The sequence below is a fragment of the Castor canadensis genome, chromosome 4 (assembly GCF_047511655.1).
Source record: "Castor canadensis chromosome 4, mCasCan1.hap1v2, whole genome shotgun sequence".
In the NCBI taxonomy this organism is placed as follows: domain Eukaryota; kingdom Metazoa; phylum Chordata; class Mammalia; order Rodentia; family Castoridae; genus Castor; species Castor canadensis.
The window spans coordinates 116,049,952-116,073,363 of NC_133389.1; the positions used below are offsets into that span (position 1 = coordinate 116,049,952).

At 33.9% G+C, this 23,412-nt stretch overlaps 1 protein-coding gene across 8 annotated transcripts in view; it reads left to right on the forward strand.

The window, feature by feature from the left end:
• The window catches only part of Slc4a10 (solute carrier family 4 member 10), a 307,228-nt gene that overhangs the window by 168,941 nt on the left and 114,875 nt on the right, over nt 1–23,412 (forward strand). For all 8 annotated transcript variants that reach the window (XM_074070948.1, XM_074070951.1, XM_074070947.1 and 5 more), the window contains exon 4: nt 20,538–20,676. In XM_074070948.1, the coding sequence (XP_073927049.1) occupies nt 20,538–20,676 (139 nt within the window). The remainder of the gene's footprint in view (nt 1–20,537; nt 20,677–23,412) is intronic.

Consider the following 23,412-nt stretch of genomic DNA (forward strand, 5'->3'; position numbering starts at 1 on the left):
CCCATTCTGTAAGTTATCCCTTTACTCCAGTAATCATTTCCTTTGCTGTAAAGAAGGATTTTAGTTAGATGAAATCCCATGAGTCATTTCTTGATATTAATTCCTGAGCCATTGGAGTCTTATTCAGAAAGTCATCTCCTATGCCTGTATCTTCAAATGTTTCCCTCTAGTAGTTTCTAAGTTTCAGATCTTACATTAAAGCCTTTGATCCATTTTGGATTGATTTTTGTACAGTGAGAGAGATAAGGGTCTAGTTTTCTACATGCAGTTATCCAGTTTTCTCAGCACCACTTGTTAAAGAGGCTGCCTGTTCTCCAACATATGTTTTTGGCACCATTGCCAAGAATCACATGGCCAAGAACTTATTTCTGACTCCTCTACTTTAGTCCACCCATTGTTTTACATGTCTGTTTTGTACCAGTGCCATGCTGTGTTTGTTACTATGGCTCTGTAGTATAATTTTAAATCTAGTATTGTGATACCTCTGGTGCTTTCTTTTTTCTTGGGATTACTTTGACTATTTGTAGTCTTTTGCGCATCCATATGAATTTTATGATTATTTTCTCCAGTTCTATGAAGAATTTCATTGGAATTTTGAGGAGGATTACATTGAATCTGTAGATTATGTTTAGTAATATGGCCATTTTCACAATATTAATTCTTCCAATTCAGAACTTGGGAGGTCTTTCCAACTTCTAGTGTCTTCTTCAATTTCTTCAGTGTTTTATTTTTGATTTTTATTGTAGAACTCTTTCCTTTCCTTGGTTGGGTTTATTCTTAGGCATTTTTTGAGGCTGTTGTAAATGGGTTTGCTTTACTGATTTCTTTCTCAACATGTTCTTTATTTGTATGTAAAATAGTTACTGGCTTTTGTATGTTGATTTTCATATCCTGCTACTTTGATGGAAGAGTTTATCAGATCTATGAGTTTTCTGTAGTCATTAGCATCATTTAAGTGTAAAATCATTATCAAATACAAACAGGGATAATTAAGTGTAAGATCATATTATCTGAAAATAGGGATAAATTGATGTCTTCCTTCCCTATTTGTATTCCTTTTGTTTCTTTCTCTGTCTTATTACTCTGGCTGAGACTTGAAACACTTTATTGAAGAAGAGTAGAGAGAATGGGCACTCTTCTCATTCTTGATTTTAGAAAAAAATGCATTCATTTTTTCCCTATTCAGTATAATGTTATCATATATGGCCATTATTTTTGAGGCATGATCCTTCTATTTCTAACATCTTCAGAGCTTTTATGAGGAAGAAATGCTGAATTTTATTAAGCATCTTTTTTCTGCATCTACTGAGATTATCATGTGACTTTTATATTTGATTCTGTTTATATGCTGTATCACATTTATTGATTTACATATGCTGAACCATCCTTGAATCCCTGAACTAAAACCAATTTGACCATGGCATATGATATTTTGGATATGTTGTTCAACTTGGTTTTCAGATGACTTATTGAGGATTTTGCATCTATTCATTAAGGAAATTGGTTTCTAGTTTTCTTTTTTTGTTGTATTTTTATTTTGTGTTGACTATCAGGCTTCATACTTATTCGTAGAATAAGTTTGGAAGCATTCTTTTCCTTTTTATTTTATGGAGTAGTTTTGGGAGTATTTATACTAGTTCTTATTTAAAAGTCTGATAGAATTCAGCAGCAAATCCACCCAGTTCTCCATTTTTTTTGGTTGAGGACTCTTTATTCAATCTCATTAGTCATTATAGATCTGTTTAGGCTGTTTATTACCTCTTGGTTCAATTTTCATAGCTCATATGTGCTAGAAATTTATCCATTTCTTCCATATTTCTAATTTATCAGAATGTGAACTTTTAAAAATGTTTTCTAAAGATCCCTTGGATTGTAGAAGTATCTGTTGTAATACTCCCATTTTTGTCTCTATTTTGTTAATCTGTGTCTTCACTCTCTTTTGGTTAGTATAACTAAGGGTTTGTCAATCTTGTTTACCTTTTCAAAAAACAAACACTTTGTTTCACTGCTGTTTTGTATTGTTCTTTCAGTTTTCATTAATTTCTGCCCAATTTTTTATTATTTCTTTCCATGTACCAGTTTTGGATTTAGCTTGTTGTTATTTTCCTAAGACATTGAGGTATTTCATTAGGCTATTTATTTGCGCTGTCTCTAATTTTTGAATGTAGGCATTCATATCTATAAACTTCCGTCTCAGAACTTTCTTTCGTATATCTCAAAGTTTTCTATAAGTTGTGTTTTCATTTGATTCTAGTATGTCTTAAATTTTCTCCTGATTTCTTTAATAACCCACTGATAATTAAAAAGTATGTTATTCGATCTCAATGTTTGTGCAGTGTCTCTTGCTGTTAATTTCTAATTTTATTGCATTATGATCTGTTTTGTAGTTATTAGGACTTACTTCATGTACTAAAATGTAATCTATTCTGGAAAAAATTCCATGGGCTGCTGAGAAGAATATATGTATTTAACAGTCATTGGATGCACTATTTTGTAGATGTTTGTTCAGTGCTTTTGATCTTTGAATTTGCTTAACTCTGAAGTTTCTTCATTGACTGTTTTGGCTGATCTATATATTGATGAGATGGGGGATTGAGTTCAGCTACCATTGTTGCATCTAGACCTATCCGTTCTTTCATGTCCAGTGGGGTTTGTTTTATGAAATTGGTGCAAATATTTACAATTATTCCATTTTTAATGGATTGTTTTCTTTATTAATATGCAGTGAACTTCTTTATCACTCTGACTAATTTTGGCTTAAAACCTGCTTTGTTCAATATGAGTATAGTTATTCCTGTCTGCTTTTGGATTTAGTTTGCTTGGAATATCATTTTCTTTCACTTTCAGTCTGCATGTGTCATTGCCAGTATGGTGAGTTTCTTGAAGACAGAAACAGTTGGATCTTGGTTTTTTTTTTTTTTTTTTTTTTATTCATTCAGTTTGTATATTTAATTCTTGAGTTAAGACCTGTATGTTTAGGGTAACTATTGGAGGGTATGTGATAATTTCTCCCTTCTACACCTTGAGGTTTGCTAATTTACTGGGTTTATAATGTTTGATTCTTTCCTGAGCTCTTGAAGTTATGTGTATCTTTCTTCTGTTCTGTGTTCAGTATTCTTGGAAGTCTCTTCTGCAATGCTGGTTTACTGGTCATGAATTGCTTTAGTTTACATTGGTCATGGAAAGTTTTTATTTCTCCATTGTTTTAAAAGGATAAATTTGTTGGACATAGTAATCTTGGTTGGTATTTATTATGTTTAAGTGATTGAAATACATCATTCTTGGCTTTTAGGGTTTATGCTGAGAGGTCTGCTATTATTCTGATAGGGTTGTCTTTGTGAATAACTTGACACTGGCCTTTGCAGCTTCCAGTATTCTTTGTTTTGTACTACTGACATTTTAACTATAATATGAAACAAAGAGTTTTTATTTTGGTCATGTGTGTTGGGTTTCTAAATACCTCTTGCACTTAGATGTGCAAATCGCTCACTAAATTTGGAGAATTTTGTGCTATAATTCATTTAATAAGTTTTTTCCTTTACTCTCTATCTCAGTTCCCTATCAGAGATTCATAGGTTTGGTTTCTTAATTTTATCCCAGTGTAATGATTGTGCAATGTTGTGTAATGATTGCTTATTTTTTTATTACTATGTGAATGTAGTAATTCTTCAACCTTTTCTTCAATCTCTAGTATTACTTCTTCTTCTTGATCTAGTCTATTGGTGGTGTTTCTGTTGTGTTCTGTATTTGATTTATTGAACTTTTCATTTCCATTTTTTCAGAATTTCTTTCTTTGCTAAATTTCTCATTCATGTCTTGAATTGACTTCATTACCTCATTCATGTGTTCATTTGAACTCTCTTTGAGGTCATTGATCATTTTTAAAACTAAACTTTTTATTTCTTTGTCTTGCAATTTAATCATTTCAGTATCTTTGGATTCAGCTGTTGAATAGTTGTGAACTTTCAGAGGAGTCATGTTGTCTTGCTTTTTCATATTTATTTGTGTTTCTATGCTGTAATCTGTACATCTGCTGGGATAGATACTTTTCTAGTTTTATATGGGGAACTTTTTGGTAAGCAGGCTTCTCTTGGGAGCTCAATTTACAGTACTGCTCAGAAAGGAGAAAACAAACCATCATAACAGCAACAACACTAAAACAAAACAGATATAGAAATACAATAAAAATCAATTAAAATCAGCTACTATTACCACTAACTACCATTGAAACCAAAGTGTAAGAATCATGTAAACTGTAAAGTTAAAAATTAACAAAGGTAAAAGTAATAATAATAGAATGACACAAAGGAGGGAACATGGAAAGGGAAAAAAGAAAGAGGAAGCAAGATTAAATAAGAGAATAAAAAGAAGGGAAAGAAAAGAATGTGAAGAAGAATAGGGATCAAGGGAAAAAATATCCGATTTAAAAATAAAGAAAATGTATGTAAATAAAATTGTAAAGGTCAGATGAAGAATAAACAATAAAAAAATTAAAGTGAAAACAATACTAAAGATATAGTAAAAAACAAAAAAAAGTTTAAAATGTAAAAATATAAGGCAAAGAATTGAAGAAGCCTCTCTTTGGGTTCTCTAATATTAGACTCTGCCAGATCTGGTAGTGGGTCATATCTAGAATCTACTGTAGTTCTGAGGGATCTTCTGAGGGCCATAGCGTGTGGAGGAAGCAAACAGAGCACTAAGATCTGGGCTGAAAGTAGATAACTGAGGGAAAATGACACTGTACATTCTAATCATGAACTTTCAGATCCCTCTTGTGGGAGAGAAAAACCTGGGAAAATCAAACAATTTTTTGGACCTAGGCTTAGAGCCTTCAGTCCCACCTGGCAGCAAGCTACACATGGCAGGGGAGCAGCTGAACTTCAGAGGCTGAACTCCACTGGCCACAGGCTCAGGATTCTCCATCTCTTCTCTGAACTAATCCACAGGTGATGGGGCTCATGTCCTGCTACAGAAGGAAAGGACACTGGCCATCATGCTCTCTACAGCCCATACTCCCTGCTGCTAAACTTCTCAGTGGGTCCATATCCAAGGATCTTTCCCCACCTTGACAACTGTTCTTGTGACCTCTCGTGGCTGTCTCCCACTAATACCAATATATTGTGGCAGATTGTCTCCAGGTTCCCTGATATGTGATTATTTCTTTTTTCAGGTCCTCAGATTAGTTCAGTCTCAAATAATAGACCCCTGTCAAGATACCACCTGATTATATTATTTGAAGACATAAAGAGCGACAAAATGGATTTTTTTCAATGCTGGTTTACCACACAGGCAGAGTCTCTTTCATCCAAATACCTACACTGGATTTAAGGCTTGTGAAAACTATGATTTTCTCCTATGGTGAGGAATGCCAGTCTTGTCTCACAAGGGTTGCCTGGCTTAATCCATAGTTTAGGCTTTTCTCTTACTTTAAATAGTGCCTCAATATTCCTCAAATCCACATTCTACATTAATTCATTCAGATATGAAGTAAGTTAACTGAATATATATGTTTGGGGGTAATAATTTCATTGAAACAACTCTACAGATTTTGTTTTTTTCAATATCTGTTTTCATTAAACAAAGAAAGTCTCTTATCACTACTTTTTTATTCTTTTAGGTTTATGTCTTTCAAGTCTGAATGCTTGTAGACATTTTTGTGTGTTCCTTTAGTTAGAAAAACATGAATTAATGGTAGGTCTATAAAAAAAACCACCTTCTTAATATGCATACTCTTGATATTTTCCACTTAGAGAACATTTTCCTATTATATCTGATTTTACCTCATTTGTTTTTGTAGCTTCATTGTGAATATTAATTATATATAAGTTGGATTTTCAGTGTCCATTCTTTGTCTATTTCCTCTGTAGTTTAATATTAGTCTTTCATACTGCCATCTTTCTTTTTTTGTAGTACTGAGGTTTGAACTCAGGGCCTTCACTTGAACCACTCTACCAGCCCATTTTTGTGAAGGGCTTTTCAAGATAGGGTCTCCCAAACTATTTGCCTGGGGCTGGCTTTAAATTGTGATCCTCCTGATCTCTGCCTCCAGATTAGCTAAGATTACAGGTGTGAGCCACTGGCACCTGGCTCATATTGTCATTTTAATAACTATAATATCAATTCTGCATTTTTATTACTTCTATAATGGATTTAAATTTTTGCTGTTACATTTTTAGTTTTCTTGAGTTTCTTTCTCATAGTATTTTCTTTATGTTTCTACCTACCCTTTCCTCATTGCTTTTTGTTTTATAGAGTCTGTGTTTTCATAGTTTTTTGGGTATCTCCAGCTATTTCTGGACATGTTCTTTTTTATCCCATAGTAGATAATGTTCAGAACTATGATTCTCTTTTGGTCTGTCAAGATCATTTTTAATCTCCGCTGATTTCTAGCATTTTTACAGAGTTCTATTTTTTCTTTTTCCTTATTGCATACCAGGAAAGGCATGTCTATGCTATGACTAGCCATCTCTCCTAAGATTGCTTAGAGAGGCTGCTACCAGTATGATCCCTGTCTTCATACTGCATATAGTTAATGACATTAAATTTCTCCAAATACCATGTATTTCTTCCAAGAGCAGAATGGTCATTGGGGGAGTTTTCATCATCTCCTTTTATTTGACAAAATATTCAAGTGATCTCAGAATTGTTTGGTAAACAAATAAAAGTAAGTTATGTTTATCATCATTTGCTTGTTTCTACTGTCACTTATCCCCCCATGGCTGTATGCATTATGTCAGTTTTTCTAGAACACTGTTTGTCAATACTGTCTGCACCTGGGAGTTTTAAAAGCATATTGATGACCAAATCACATGCTAATCAAAATCTCTGTGCTTGGGACCGTACATGAATTTTTTTAAAGTTCCTCAGGCAATTCAATTATGCAAACAAGGTTGAGATCTACTATCTTAGAAACTTGTATTCAGTCTGAGTTCCATGAGCCAGAATAGTGTCAATGATCCAGAAATATTTGCCCTACAAATCTTGGGCCATAACCCAGACTTTTTGAGTCAGAATCTTCACATTAACAGTGTTCTTAAGTAACTAGTATGTATGTTAAAATTTGACAAGCTATGCTCTAGAGCATTGCATGTCAAACCAATTTGCACATTAGAGTAACCTGAGGAGTTTGATTGATGCTGGTCCCTACACTCAAAAACTTTTATTTTCAAAAAGTAGTCTCAGGTGATATAATGTCAAGCTAAAACCAAGACCCATTGGTCCTAAGAAGTTTTTGACTCTTCATTTGGCAGAAGTTGAAAATCAGGTGACCCAGATTCTTTCTCTAATGTGTCAGCTTCCATTTTTGTATGCCACCTACCTTTTTCTTCCCCTAACCATCTGGAATCTTTATTGATGCTTAGACTTAAGATCTGCTTCATCAGGAACAACTGTTGGCACCCTAGTGGTCTCTAAGCAGTAGATCTTCCTATATTACCTTTTTTTTCAATTTCTTTAGGACCAGTCTGCCATTATCATTATCCCACAGCCAGTTCAGTTGCCTTGATAATCAAATTCTCAGTCACATGGTGGGACTGACATCATGTTCCTAACACCATCCTACTTGATTTGGGATTTTATATTCTTCATAGTGAGGATACATGGGATTTCTATGCTTAAGGCAACAAGGAAATTTTCTAATGAGTAAAGAAAGTTAAGAAGTATTTCTGTTAACTGGAAGGATTCCAATGAAACTCTTTTGAGGATATCACTGCAGGTGTCTCAAAATTCTTAAGAATTTCATTTCCAAAGAGATAAAAATAGAGGAGAATTTGAGGGAATATCAAGTCCCTCTACTGGGAGCCTGGATGTTTTGCATTGTAAATTGGACTATGGGTTGGTAAAAACATGGGATAATTTGAGCCCAAATTTCTGGAGCAGACATCAATCTAACAAAATCTTTGAAGAAATGTTTGAATTTTGGCACTTTTTAAAGCTTTTGTTACTCCAAAGTATGAGCAATTGGAGCATAATCCTACTTTGTTAAATGATCCAATTGTGTGAACTAGTGCTGTTGGGAAATTTTTTGTCTTAGTGGTATATTCAGGCAAAACAAAAGACCTTTTCTATGACCAAAAGAGATTGTACTTGTGTCACAGACCTGCAGTGACTGGTTCCAGTCCACCAGATCCAATTCTTAGAATGTGATTCCCAGGTGAATTCAAAGATAGACTCAACATTTTGTTTGTGTAGTAGTGATGGTGATGTTTTGATTCTACAAAAATCTTTGGTGACAACAAATAAATTCATCTTACTTTTGGTACTATAATTAATAAATTCCATAGTTTGTATAAGAATACAATAGCTAATTCTCCTTTCTATTGCAATCAATCCCCCAATAACAGAAAACTGTTGAATTTTGCATCTTTTTATTTTCAATATCATCTTTTACTTACTTCATATGAAATTAGAAATTATATTTTCAACTGGCACATGAATAAGTTATTTACAAATGATTAGTTTGAAGGATGAGCTTGAAGTCAGTAAAAGTATAAACAATAATGAGAGAAATTCAAAACATTAATGTTGATATTTTTTCCTTTAGCCTTCCAAAGAAAGTTGATAGTATTATGCCAATGAAATAATCTATAAGCAGTAGAAATGAATCTGAATAACAAAAAAACTCTATTAAACAGGTACCTAAAATATGGTACACAAAGGTGCTGTATATATTAGCACAAATCTGGAATTGGATAAAGAATTTTTCTGGGCTTATATGACAAATTATGCACACCTAGGAGAAATGAAACAAATATAGAAAAGTTGACTTCAAAGATTTTTGATAGGTAATGGCTTTCTGCTCCTATTTTAGCTTCCAGTTGGGTGATATAAAAGAATGTCAAAATGTTTTAAAATTTCATTTCATTGTGCAGTGTAAAACCAGTACTCATAAGTGTTAAAACATAGAAATTCAAGCCAATGAATGATGTGTGACTCAGAAGCATCTGTAAAGCTACTACTGGGGTTAGTACTCTCTCTGCTCTTTCCCAGTCATGACTCTCCTTCCTCCTCTAATGGCTCTATGGCCTGTATTCTTATACCAGGTGTTTTGCTTGTTTTTGAACTTTATATTAATGAAATCAGTCACAAGGCTTCTGTTGCTCAATATTCTGTTTGTAGAATTCACCAAGGTTTTTGGATATAGCTTTAGTTTATTCATTTTCATTATTATATAGTATATTAATATGCTTCTATATACCATGCATTCTACTATTGATAGACATTTACAGCATATCCAATTAGGAACTATTGTAATTAAAGTTACTGTGAACATTTCTGTATATGTCTTTTGGTGCACATACACATTTCTCATACCTAGGAATGAAGTTATTTATTGCTGAGTCATAGAGTATGCATATTTTCAATTTTAATAAATAATGCCAAATAGTTTCCCAAAATTAAGATACATATTTACACTACAACTAGCAAAGCACTAGAACTTATGTCATTTTACATTCTTGCTAACACTTTGTAATTTCATTCTTTTAATGGTGGGCTAGTCTGGTGACGTGTGTAACATGTCATTGCTTTAACATGTATTTCTTAATTAATGAGAAGGTTGAGTGACTCTGCATATGCTTTTTGGCCATTTTGGATATCCTTTTCTCTGAAGTACCTATAAAAGTTGTATATTTTTTTAAACTGGATTTTTTTTTTACCAATTTTTAGAAGTTATTTATGTGCCATAAGTGTAAGTCTTTTGTTGGTTTTACATGTTCTAAATGTTCTCTCACAATTGTGGGTAATGCTTTCACTCTCTTTGTGGTATCTTTTGATATGTCTTCATATTCCAGAAAAGACTGTGAAGAGTTTGGGAAGCTTATTCTCTAGACAAATTTCTCTGTGCTGTCATTTCTACTTCCATGTTCTTTTTTATATAAAAGCAGTTCTTTATCTTGATCTGCCATATTCTTGTCCACAATTTTATATTACAGTGCCCTGTCACAAAAAAATAAACAAAATACCTGCAATATAGAATAAATATTTATATTAACTTAGAAAACTCTGAATTGATAGTACTTCAATTTACACAATATATGTTATACTATTCTAAAGTGTCTAGGTTTAATAGACATTAAAAATAGGCATTGAATAACATTTTGAACATTTACTGTATTGGAACATAATCTAGGTCCCTCCTTAAGATGCTAAAAATGTATTTGTAGGCCAGGCACAGTGACTCACACCAGTAATCCCAGCTTCTTAGGAGGCACAGATTGGGAGGTGCATGGTTTGCCAGTCCCCATCTCAACAAAACAAGCTAGGTATGGTGGCATGTGCCTGCCATCCTGGCTGTGTGGGAGGCAGAGGTAGGAGAATTATAGTCTAAGGCAGGGCTGGACAAAAAGTGAGACCCTATCTGAAAAATAACTTAGGTAAAAAGGACTGGGATATGCCTTGAATGGTGGAGTGTTTGCCTAGCAGGCACAAGACCCTGAGCTCAAACCACAGTACTGAAAAAAAAAAGTATTTGTAGCATGATTATAACAGAGCCTAATACCTATGAAACAATTTCTATTTTAAAGAATGAAAAGTATCTTAGAGAAGTCTTTTGAATATCTGATACCCTATCTCACACTTCCAAGTCCTCTTTAACATAATGGTAAGGGTGCTATTTCTTCAAGTTTATTTTGTGACTAGTATTTTAAAGGTGTCTGGTGAATAATCTTCATGCGTTATAAGGGGAAACACTAATAAGGCCTAAGTTTAAGGCTCATGTACATAGCAATTGAGTTTGGGGGGCTGGATGCATGGCATTATTGTGTTATATAATATTATTGAAATAAAATTACTAAAATAAATCCTTGGAAATAGTGACGAGAAAGCTATTTCATAGATATTGGGAACATAATACCTATGCTGAGGCATGACTGCTATTAGATGTGGCCTCTAACAGATGATTCAAAAGTCAGAACAGGCTGTGGCAGGCTCTAAACAGTGCTGTCTTGGTAATGACCTGCACTAGTAAGTCCAATGAAAAGACTGGTTTGAGTTTGTCACATAACTCTAAAATTATAGTTTTTGCTATTTTATGATTATTCAAAATACTTTTTCTAGTTTTTTTCTAGAACAGCTAGACACAGAGTTAATAAACTAATTAGAACTAATTTATTTGATTAAATTAGGTTAAAAAACAGGATTAATATCACTCAGGTAGTCTGTTTTTAGAATGAGACAGTAGTAGTTTGTTATTTAAGCTCATCTGCTATTTTTAGGAATTCATCACTGTCACTTCAAAAAATGTATTCCTGCTCCATCCAGTAAATTAGCTTTTGAAATCATAGTAAATCATGAGACTTAGCTATCTCTCCATTATTGTTCATTTTATGTAGAATTTGACTTGACAAATTACTTAAAATATTTGGTCTTAGTACTATTAGAATGCTACAAAAGAAATGCCTAAAGCAAATATGCTATATAAATATAGTTCCTTTTTCCACTTTCTAATATCTTGAACATATGTAATCATGTATAAAATATGCTATTGCATATTGGAGGAAACAATTAACATTTTAAAAAAGTTATTTAACTTTTAAACTTCTTCATTATTTGTATTGTGTTTAAGGCTAATTAATGTTAGGTTATTGTGCTACATGGAAGAGACAGTGTATGAAAGCATTTGACACATAGAAGAAATTAATAAACTTCATAAAAATCTGTTTTATCTTTTTTTTCCTCTTTTTGTAATCTTACCGTAGTCAACTATTTTAATTCAATGTTGAAAGTTAAAGGTTAATAACTCATTTATGAATATAAAAGGACTACAGGAGTTAGTATCAGTGGGAGGAGGTAGGACATTGGGAAACAGTGTGGGAGGGTGAATATAGTACAATACTGTGTACACATGTATATAAGTGGAAAAATGATACCTGTTGAAATTAGTACAGGAATTGAGGGAAGGAGGGATAAAGGAAAATGGTGGAGGGTGTGAATTCAAGTGTAATAATTTGATATATTGTAAGTACTTTTGTAAATGCCACAATGTACCCCCACCAGCACAATTTAAAAAAAAACCTGTGGTCATATGTCAGACTCTCATAACTCTTATACTGAATGAACACTACTTGTGAGATTTGATCATAAAGTAACTCTATTTCTGTCTTGTGCTATTACGCTGTATTTCTTCAGGAGATCAAATTGCTGTTCTGTTTCTGAATGAAAACTCTAGTGGGTTCCCAAACTTTTCTAGTCACTGTTAGGTACCCCAAGTCCTCTGGTCAAGAATTAGAATCTTTAGTCTTATGCAACAATGAACACTTTGAACTTGAGTTGACAATGAGATTTTTAAACCCCCATTCTCTTGCATAGTCTTGCAGTAAGTGAGAAGTCTATAGCTGAAGAAAGAGAAGTTGCATTTTAATTTTCCCTACGTTAAACATCTCCTTACTGCAAATACTCCATCATATTCCCAACAGTAGTTTCTGGTCCCAGCAGACTTAAAGCATAGGAAATGAGCAGAACGAATAGGAATGAAACCAGAAAGTTCTTATCGCACCACTACAATTGCAAGCTGATGTCACACTTTCTAGGCTTACCTGAGTTTGAGCCGGGCTCTGGTGGCTCTCACCTATAGTCCTACCTACTCAGGAGGCAGAGATCAGGAAGATCATGGCTCGAAGCCAGCCTGGGCAAATAGTTTGCAAGACCATATCTTGAAAAAGCTCATCACAAAAAAGGGCTGGTGGAGTGGTTCAGGGTATAGGCCCTGAGTTCAAGCCCCAGTATCAAAAAAAAAAAAAAAAGAATTTGAGTTGTTTGAGTCTTCTCTCCTGAAGAATCTTTCACTGGCACTCTCTTCTGCTTTATTATATATTCTTTATCCCCTAGGCATTCAGCTATAGGTAGATCTCTCTGATGACATTTTCTCATTGCTCTGTGGCAGCCTCTTAGATGGGATCCATTTTAGACCCTTCCCTCCCTGCCTCCGTTTTTCCCTCCCTTCCATCCCTCCGCCTTTCCTTTCTTCCTCCTTTCCTCTCTTCCTTCCCTTTTCTTTCTCCTCATAAGTGAAACAACTACCCATACTCATCGTCCTGATAAATTCTGAGGGTACATGTTATTCAAAGCAGCAGTCTCAGCCTTCAGCAGCTAGGTATGGTTTATGTTTCTCAGTCCATTTCAGGAGAGTGAAAGCTCCTCTGATACCTTTGGAGTGCCACTCAGTTGGCCAGAGGGATGGGCACACACTCCTGCCCTCCCTTTTAGGGGATTTCTCTGGAGAAATCTCCTAGAAAAGGTGCCCACCATTTTTTGTTTGTGACCTTTTTATTGTTCACTGTGGGTGAAGAGTGAGAGTCAGGAACATAGTTTGTAAATTCTGCATATAGTCTTGTGCCTTTTGGCGAGAAATACCTATTGGTTCTTGGTACTTCAGGTGAAAATTCATTTTTATCAATTTATTACCCTGTAACATAATTACTACTTAGCATTAATAATAAGCATATAATTTCAATTATATAAATTAAATTGTAGGAATTCAAATGAACAGATTGTGTATGACATTCAAATAGTATGAGCAAAATTTTAAAGGTCAACTAAAATTGGAAAATATTTCTGAGCTTCAAGGAGACCAGAGACACGAATTTGAAACAGAATTACCAAGCTTGTCTTTGTGCCATTGTTTTACAAGATAGATTATCTGAATACTAATTTGTATGAAGTATAATAAGAATAAAGAAGAAAAAAACTGTCTGTGACCCAGAAATGCATAATAGTGAATGTTTTGTAAATATCTTTCCTTACACTGCATATGAAAGGTGTGAGGATTTGTATACTTCATGACATTAAAATCACATATTAAAATGAAAGTTCCGTGGTTCACTTCTGTCACTATACTTGTTATGCTAACGTGAGAAATATTTGGCAACATATTTTTGGACATTGTTTAGAAAGGGCCTAAAGTAGAGACCTTTTGGACAAGATCTGAAATAAAGAGAATTTTTTCACTGATTATTAGGAACAATTGATTTAAGACCCTGAGTAATTAGCCTATGAATAATTAAAGAGATATGAGCAACATAGCCAAAAGATGAAAGTTTGAAGAGGAACTTGGCTATTTCCAATTATGATTCTACTACTGGCTTTTCTCATATGGTATAATTATTTAAATTTGTTTTTCATGACTAATCATTTATTGAAAACCATCTATATTCCAAATAGAAATAGCTTGTTTATTTATTATAAATAATACATGTTCATTGAAATTCCTAATTTAAAATTATTCCATTCAAATCTTCTTGCTTTTACTGAGTTCTCAACATTGACTACTCTCAGCATCTGACATTATCAACTTCTTGTTCTTTTGAAAGAACAAGATGGCAGAGACATTTTTCTGTTTATATCTGTCTTATTTACTGCTTCAAACAATATTGAACAAAAGGAAGGTGATCACTAAGTATTTGTTTAATAGCAGTCCTTTCATATATCTATTCTTCATCTGATTCTTTTGTCAACTGCTCTTCCTTTTCCCAAATATCAAACCTGACCTTTTCCCTCTGTTGAAACATCACCCTCTAATCTTCAGTGTCTTAGTTGCCATCCATCTCAGCCTTACATCTGCTCTGGTTAAATGCTGTGGATGTCTCCGCTTCTGGCCCCGTTCTCTTTTCCAGAATCCAATCTCAACTCTCTGACTGCATTATGACCTTCCTCGTGTGCACATCCCATAGTCATTTCCAGCTAAACATACCCAAAAGTCATCTTTTGAGCACTCAACATATACTAGTTCCTCATTCTGAAAAACCTTCTTTTAATTAATGACACTATTATTTTCCCATTACTTCTGCTTCAAATTTTAAGTCTTCCTATTTCTACCAGCCAAACCTGTGTCAGCAATATAACCATTCCCACCACTCCTTTCATCAGTACTAATTATCATCACTAGTATGCGATTTTTAAAAAGGTACTATTTTATTTTCTCAATTAATCTAATAAGAAGTAAGTCCCACTTTTTCTTTTTTACTGAAACTTCTTTTCTTTCTATTACTTAATCAATTGCCCAGTCACGGAACCTTTTTGACTAAGAAGATTACAAAATTGTCAGGGAGTCTCATGAATCTGGATATCTAATTCATGTAAAGTATTCTACTTTGTTTTTATATTATTTATAGCGATTTAATTCCACTTAATAATAATAAGGGAAATTTTTCATGTTGTAAAAATATACTGAGAATATTTTGCTTATTTTTTATATTTTTGTATATATAAAATATACATTTAAAAACTGGCACAAGTATACTAAATTCTCTGAAAATTTCTGCTCCCAAGGAATGTATATTATAAAATACTAAGGCAAAACCCCAATGAACAATGAACAGACACCTAAAACAATGAAGGACAGGAATGTAAAGCAGGTTGTGTTAAGAGGAGGGCTTCAGTGTGAGGGGAAGGTAAATGAAGAGGGTAAGGGAAGGAGAATATGTTTATTGTGTTTTCTACACATGTTTAAATATGGAACATTGAAACCTGTTGAATTTATTTGAAGAAGGAGGAGGGGAAAGAGTGAGAATAATAGAGGTGATGAACCAAACCAGGGTACATTGTACACATATATGGAAATGTCACAGTGAAACTGCTGCATTACTAATACATACTAATAGCATATTAAAGAATAAACAAACTTTTGTGCAACCAGCAACCCACACAAGAAATAAGTAGAAACACATGTGCAAAAGCCACTTGAGTTACATGGTAGGCTCAAGTGGTAGAGTTCCTTCCTAACAAGTTCAAGGCTCTGAGCTCAAATTCCATTATGAGGGGAGGAACACACAAGCAAATGTTCATTTCAGCATTGTTCCTTATAGCCAAAATTTGGAAACAGTTCAAATGCCTTGTCAAGAGGTGAGTTGATAAATGAAATGTACTGTACTATAAATAATGGAATGCTACTCAGTCATAAGAAGGAATGAAGCATTGACATATGCTTCACTAAGAAAACCACTATGCTAAGTGATTATATGATTCCATTTGTATGAATTGTCAAAAAAGGCAAATCTATACAGATGGAAGTCAGACTTGCGATTGCCTAGGTTTGGGAGTAAGGACAGACTGACTGCAAAGTAGCATAGGGTTTTTGGAGGGCGATGAAAATGTTCTGCAACTGGACAGTGGCAATAGTTCCTGAATGTACTAAGTCACCAAATTGTAAACTTCCAATTTATGCATTTTATGGCATACAGGTTATTTTTCAATAAAGCTGTGACATACATAAATAAATACAAAATAAAACAACAGTAACAACAACAGTGAGAGCAGTTATATTGAGTTAAGCAAAGGATTATTTTCCTCCTTGTTTTAATAATCACATCTACCCTCATCTAACTTACTTCAAGGTTTTTTTTTCTTCATTGTTATAGCTAGTTAGTCCTATTCTTTCACAATGGCAGTCTTATTATTAATTGAACATTTTCATCATTATTTTATTGTCCATTTTTCTAAAATGTCTATGTTATATTCAGTCTAACAGGCCAAAGTTACTTTTCATATTGACTGTATTTACTCAACTTCTGGATGCGTCCCAAGCAGATGAGATTTGTTAACATTACTGTGGCAACATATTCAGTAATAAGTCTTTGAAAATGTTGATCAAGTTTATTTTCTTTTTTAAGAAACATTTTAAAATGGAAGGGCTGGTTTGTAGCTCAGTGGTAAAGCTTTTGCCTAGTATGAGGCCTTGGGTTCAATCCCTAGCACCTCCAAAAAGCAAGCAATCACCAACAGCAAAACAATGATGTGTTGACCCTGTATATCTAGAAAGCAATGCATGAAGTACATATAATAAGACAGAAGAAACCCTAAAATATATCTTGGCCATACATTAATATTTATAAATGCTAAATATTTATTAATCATTTGATATGTTCTGAGGATGTAGCAATGAATAAAGCAAACATAGTCTCAGCCTTTGTTAATCATACATTTTAAGGATAAGACAGATGTATCAATTATTACACAATACGTTGATTATATTTGAGATAAGTGTAACAAGAAGAAGTGTAAGGTGATTAATTAGGATAACAAGGGCCTGACATAATTTTTTGCATGCAAATGTGTGTGTGTGTTTGCAAGGGGATTAGGTAGGAATGCCAAAGTATATTACATTAACAGAGAGCAGAGCAGAAAGATATAGGGTGAGCAAGAGGAAATGGCATGTGCACTGACCCTGTAGATAGGGAGGAACATGACATTCTTATCAATCTTAAGGAGACTTGGTGTGGAGTTCAGCACTTGCCAAGCATGCCTGAGACCCTGGCTGTGATCCCCAGAAAAAGAAGATCTCTTAAGGAAGGCAATGTACCCTGAATGTAATAGTGAGGAAATGAGTGGCAGAAGATGAGGCCCATGAAGCAAGCATGACTTAGGGTCCCACTATAAATATTTACCTATATAGCAATATAAGTAAAATATATTATTACAATAATTATTAAAAACTATAATTGTGTGTATATTTTCACCTTTGTCATCTGAGATCCTAAATATTATGATAAATAAACTTATTAATTGACTTGTAAGGTCATCAATTACTTATTAATTGGTTTATGTTCATAAGTAAAATGTTTAATATGGATTTCAGTAAACATTATGTACTTGTTACTGATTTATTCATTTTTTTGTGTTTTAAAAATACTTAACATTTACCACATGTTATATTGCAGTAACACTGAATTTATAAGATACTTTTCTGTTATTGAGTCTTTCTATTAGAATACATTTACTCATTTAGTTAAATTTTCTTTTATATCATTCAGAAAAGTTTCATAATTTTCATCACAAATGTATTGTGAAGAAATTATGCAAATGTGTTGCATGATTTTGTTGGATTTGTTGCTTGATAACCTTATGCTTTTCTTTTAATGTAAATGGATTTTTCCTACTAGATTTTCTAATTATTTTTACTGTTGTTTAGAAATAGTATGAATTCTTTATTTTGACTATGTATCCAGCAATCTAGAAAATTTTTACAGGTAAGTGATCACATAATCTATTAAAAATATAAATGAAAGCAATATCCCTAGTAATTTATTTTTAATGAAGAACATTGAATAAGGGACATATAAAATTGGTAACGGAAGTAGAAATATAGTGAAGGACTTATGAAGGAAGTTTTTAAAAACAGAGTCTTGTCATGTAGCCTAGGGCCCTGGAATCCCTATCTAACCCAGGCTGGTGTCCAATTTGTGATCCTCCTGCCTTTGCCTGCCGGATACTGGGATCACAGATATGTGCCGCTACACCCAGATCTCAAAGGAATTTAAGTTCTGACAAATAACTTTGATTTCAAGCAGAGATTTTCCTCTGAGAGTGATTAGAATGACCATAAAGATGGTTGTTGGGAGGCAGTTCTCCATGGATCACTCATATTCCTGCACATCTTGTGAGCAGGGGCAACTGGCTGCTTTTGTGCCTATCTTTTTAAGGATGTTTGTGTATTGAGCAGGCTAGGAAGGTTTACACTATTTGTAATGTGCACTACTGAACTGATAACAAATCACTGACAATTTTTCATGTGCTTATTTGTGATCAATATTTCTTCTCTGGTCAAGTGTCACTTGAAAAATTTGTGCATTTTTAAATGACTTGTTTGTTCTTTACTATTTGAGAGTTCTTCACATATTTAGGACACAAGGCTTTATTTAACATACATCTTGTAAATATTTTCTTTTCTCCCCCCATGTAATTCATAATTATATTTTAATAGTGTCTTTCATTGAGTAAAAGTTTTAAATTTTGACACACATTAATTTATCATTGTTTTCTGTTATAGATTATGCATTCAGCATCAAATTGAAAAACTCTGACTTTAGGCAAAAAACATATGTTTTCTTCTAAAAGTTTTGTATTTTAATGTTTTACATTAAGAGAGATGGCCAATTTAGAGTTAATTTTGGTATAAGATGTGAAGTTTAGTTCAAGAATTTTTTTGCACGTGTATGTTCAATTGTTCTAACACCATTTGTTCAAAGACATTTAAAAGATACAGATAAAGTGTTTCTCCAGTAAATTGCCTTGGAACTTTAAAAAGTCACTTTGCATATTTATTTGAACTATTTTTCTGGACTTTCTAGTCTGTTCCACTGAGCTAGGTGCCTGTTTTAGTTCAGTTTCTAAACAGTTCAGTCTGCTATAACAAAATACCATGGACTTAGTGGCTGATAAACAATAGGAATGTTTTCTCGCAGTTCTGAAGGTGAAAGTCTGAGATCGGGTGCCAGCATAGTTGGGTTTTGGTTACCTTCCTCTGAGATGAAAACTGAAATTTTCTCCCTGTATCTTTGCTTGATAAAAGAGCATGAGAGATCTCTGGAGTCCATCTTGTAATGGACTCCATTCCTGAGGACTCCATCCAGCCTTCTACATATCATATTGGAAGTTAGGATTTGAGGGGCACACAGACATCATCTATCTCTTTGCCAGTATCACACTTTCCTGATGACTGTGGATAGGATACAGATGACCACCAAATTATGGTGACTCCATTTAAGATTTTCACCTTTACAATGGTGTAGAAACAATACACATTCAGTAGAAACTGTACTTGAAATTTTGAACTTTGTTTTTTTTCCCAGACTAGCAATCTGCAGTATGACATCTTTTTGTGAGAGACCCTCTTCTCTCCTGTTCTGCTGAGCAGTGAGCCATAACTCCCAGCCAGCAACATGATCACAGGGTGAACAATCCAAATTCTACTGTGTGGCTAAGCTGTGATGTTCAAGTGGTTAGCTGTAGTAAACTCATTTTTGACTCAGAGTATTTTCTTTTTACAGTGGGTTTACATTCTGTAATCCTATCATAATTTAAGAAGCATCTATGATTATTAAAAATAGATGGTGTAAGTAACCCCTAACTTTCTTCATCCTCTTCAAAACTGGCCATTAAACTCCTTTTACCTTTCTGTATAAATTTTAGAATTAGTTTATATTTATCTACAAAAATTCTTTTGATAGTTTGATTGGAATTGCTATAGATCCATCTGGGGAGAATAGTCTCTTAATTATAATGATTTTCCCAGTTGATGAAACTATATATCTTCATTTATTTAGGTCTTCTGTAACTTCAAACCATTCATTTAATCAGGTTTTATAGTTTTCAGAAGATAGATCTTCCACATGTTTTGTTAAAGTTATACTTATATATATTTCTTGAAGCTATTGTAAATTGCATTTTTGTTTATAATATTTATAAGTCTAGTGTACAGAAATGTGATTGATTTTTGTGTAATCTTGTTCCTGTAACCTTGGTAAACTTATTTCTAAGTTTTTGAGGCTTTCTTAGGATTTTCAGTGTAAATAATCATGTCATTTATGAATATAGGCAATTTTATTTCTTTCCTTCCAGACTCTCTTTCTCTGTACATTCAATATTTATGTTTCCAAACTATAGTACACTTAATGTTTTGTTAAATTTAAATTTAATATCCAGGTTTACACTGGGTGAGTGCTGCAGCGGTAGTATGAATTTGGAGTGTTTTTGAACATAGTCACTGGGACATTTTAAGCTTGGAGCTATGAAAATATATATTCATGTCTCCGGTTTTTTCATAGACACCCCATCACAGCGGGTACAGTTTATTCTTGGAACTGAGGATGATGATGAGGAACACATTCCTCATGACCTTTTCACAGAATTGGATGAGATCTGCTGGCGTGAAGGTGAGGATGCTGAGTGGCGAGAAACAGCCAGGTGAGGATTTTGGTTGGGAGTGAAGGAATGCCAAAGAATTTTCATGTTATCAGAAAAAAATATTCACAGAAGAATGATTTTGCAAGCTTTGTGGTTGCTACTGATTTCTGAACTTTCTCATCGGGCCTGGGCATATCCTATAATAGGATATGGGTCAGAATGAAATCCAAAGGCAGTAATTATAGTAAACAGTGATGCAGAGCCAGCAACAGCTGCGGTCTTAGACAGTAACCTAATTTGTGTGTCATCAACAAAACAATAGAAATCTAAAAGTAATTTATTTCTATCTTTTCAGCTGCTGGCTTGCATCCCAATTGGTAATGTTCTGTGATAATTTAAGTGTGAGGCTTTTTTAAAAGAGAGGATAAATGGTATGATAAGAGGCTCTAGGTAGAGTCCTTGATTTTATGTACTATTTGGTGAGAATATAAATATTTTGATATGTGTTTCTACAATATGAATATGTTTAAACAGAGTGGTTTTTCAAAATATCTTTTTAAAAGTTACTTTTTCTATTGCTCAGTTAATATTTATATATTGTCACATAAATGATGCATTGCTCTAAGAAGAAATGAATTAAATTTTGTGCTTATTTTTCACTAATTCTTGCTCACATGCTCATTTATTTAACATTTATGGAGCATCCATTGTGTGATAGATATAATGGATGTAGAGAAATAATGAGCAAAAAAAATCCTTAGATTTTGCCATTAACAAACTCACAGTGTAATTTAGACAAGCCAACAAAGTTGTAAATGCTGAATAACTAATGCTTTGGTATAGGTGTGCATAAGGAACTGTGAGCACACAGTTATTTGCCTATTGCTTTTCAAGTTTGTATGTGAATATGAGTCACCCAGGGGTCTTGTTACACATACAGATTTAGTGGGTCTTCCTATTTCTCCCACTTCTCCATTTCTAAGTTCCCATTTGATGTCATGCCAAATGGTTTTGGTTTTGGGACCACACTTTGAGTAACAAGTATCTAAACCACAAGAGTGAAACAGAAGGGACTAGGCAGTTTTCTCAGAGCAAGTGCTTCCCAAGCTGACTCTTGAAGGCTGAGGTGGAGTTAGGTAGGCAGACTGGCAGAGGGGTGGTACAGTGGCAGAGGGAGCAGGGTGTGCTGGAGTACATCATCCATGCAGGGTTGCCTGTTTTGTTAGGCTTTCCTTTCTAGTCATCAGAATGTTTTTTAGGGGTTCTCAGGTTACAGGAACTGAGGTCCTGTACCTTTTTTTTTTTTTTGTGGTACTAGGGATTGAACTCAGGGCTTTGTGATTGCTAGGTAAGTGCTCTACTACTTCAGGCACATCCCCAGTCCTTTTGCTTTTAGTTTGTTTTTCAGATAGGGTCTTAGACTAACTTTCCCCAGGCTAGCCTCATACTGCAATCTTCCTACCCCACCTCCTGAGCAGCTGGGATAACAGGCATGTACCACTAGGCCTGGCTATAGTAGTTATCTGAAAGCAACAGCACTCCATTCAATCTTGTCTAACCAATAGTCCCATTTAACTATTGACTTGACTCTATCCAATGTGAATTAATGTGAAATTAAAATGTTAGTCCTGATAATGACTATTCTGAGTTTTTACTGGCCCAGTTAATTCTTGTTTGATATGTTTTGTTTAAAAAATATTAAAAGTGTTAAGTTTATTTTAAAAAATTAAAAGTAAATAAAACCAAAATGGTTGTCATCTATTTCTTTCTCGTTAACTTTTAAAAAAATGCAACTAATAACAGCCAATTATTGAAATTCAAAAAAAATAAGATGGTAGAAAACCCAAAGTGTTCCACAACCCTTATTCACAATATCTCTCTTCAAAGCTTATGACTGTTAACAATTTCTTGTGAATCTTTCTAAAAAATGAATGTGAAGATCTCCACATAAATACATGTACCTTTTCAGTTTATACAAGAGGGATATGAACTATACAGTGTTCATACTTTACTTTTTTCATGTGATATAGCTACAGCATTTTCTCTATCAGCAATGTAGAGTTATCAGCCTTTTAAATTGCTGCATTGCAGCACTATTCACAGTAGCTAACCCACAGAAACAGCCAAGATGCCCACTATTGATGAATGGATTAGGAAAATGTAGTATTTATATACAATGGAATTTTACTCAGCCACAAAGAAGTATGAAATTTTGTCATTGCCAGGTAAATGGATGGAACTGGAGAACAGCATTTTAAGTGAAGTTATCCAGGCCCAGAAAGCCAAAAGCTATATGTTCTCTCTCATATGTACAATGTCATTCCACATATGAGAGAGAACATACAATATGTTTTGTATTGTAGACCTAATACAAATATGGCAGCAATATTGTGAAAAACAGGTCATGCCAAGGGGAAGTCACATACGAGAGGAGGAGGAGAAAAGAAGGAAGTTAAGAAGATGAATATGGTTGTACTCTCTATGCAAGAATGAATATAGAATTTTAAACCTGTTGAAACCACCATTAGAGAGGTAGAAAGGAGAAAAATAGAGGAGATGAACCAAGTGCTATTATACATATATACATGGCAGTGCCACAAGAAACTCCCTGTGCAGCTATTTTAAACAAGCAAAAACGACATTTTTTTCCTTTTACAAAATTGAAGAATAGGAGGACAGAATAGGTCCTGCTTTGGGGGAGTGGGGGGAGCGGTGATAATAGTGGGGAAGGGAAGATGTGAGGAAAGGGTATAAGAAGGTGAATATTGTAGAAATACTCTGTACACAGGTATGTAA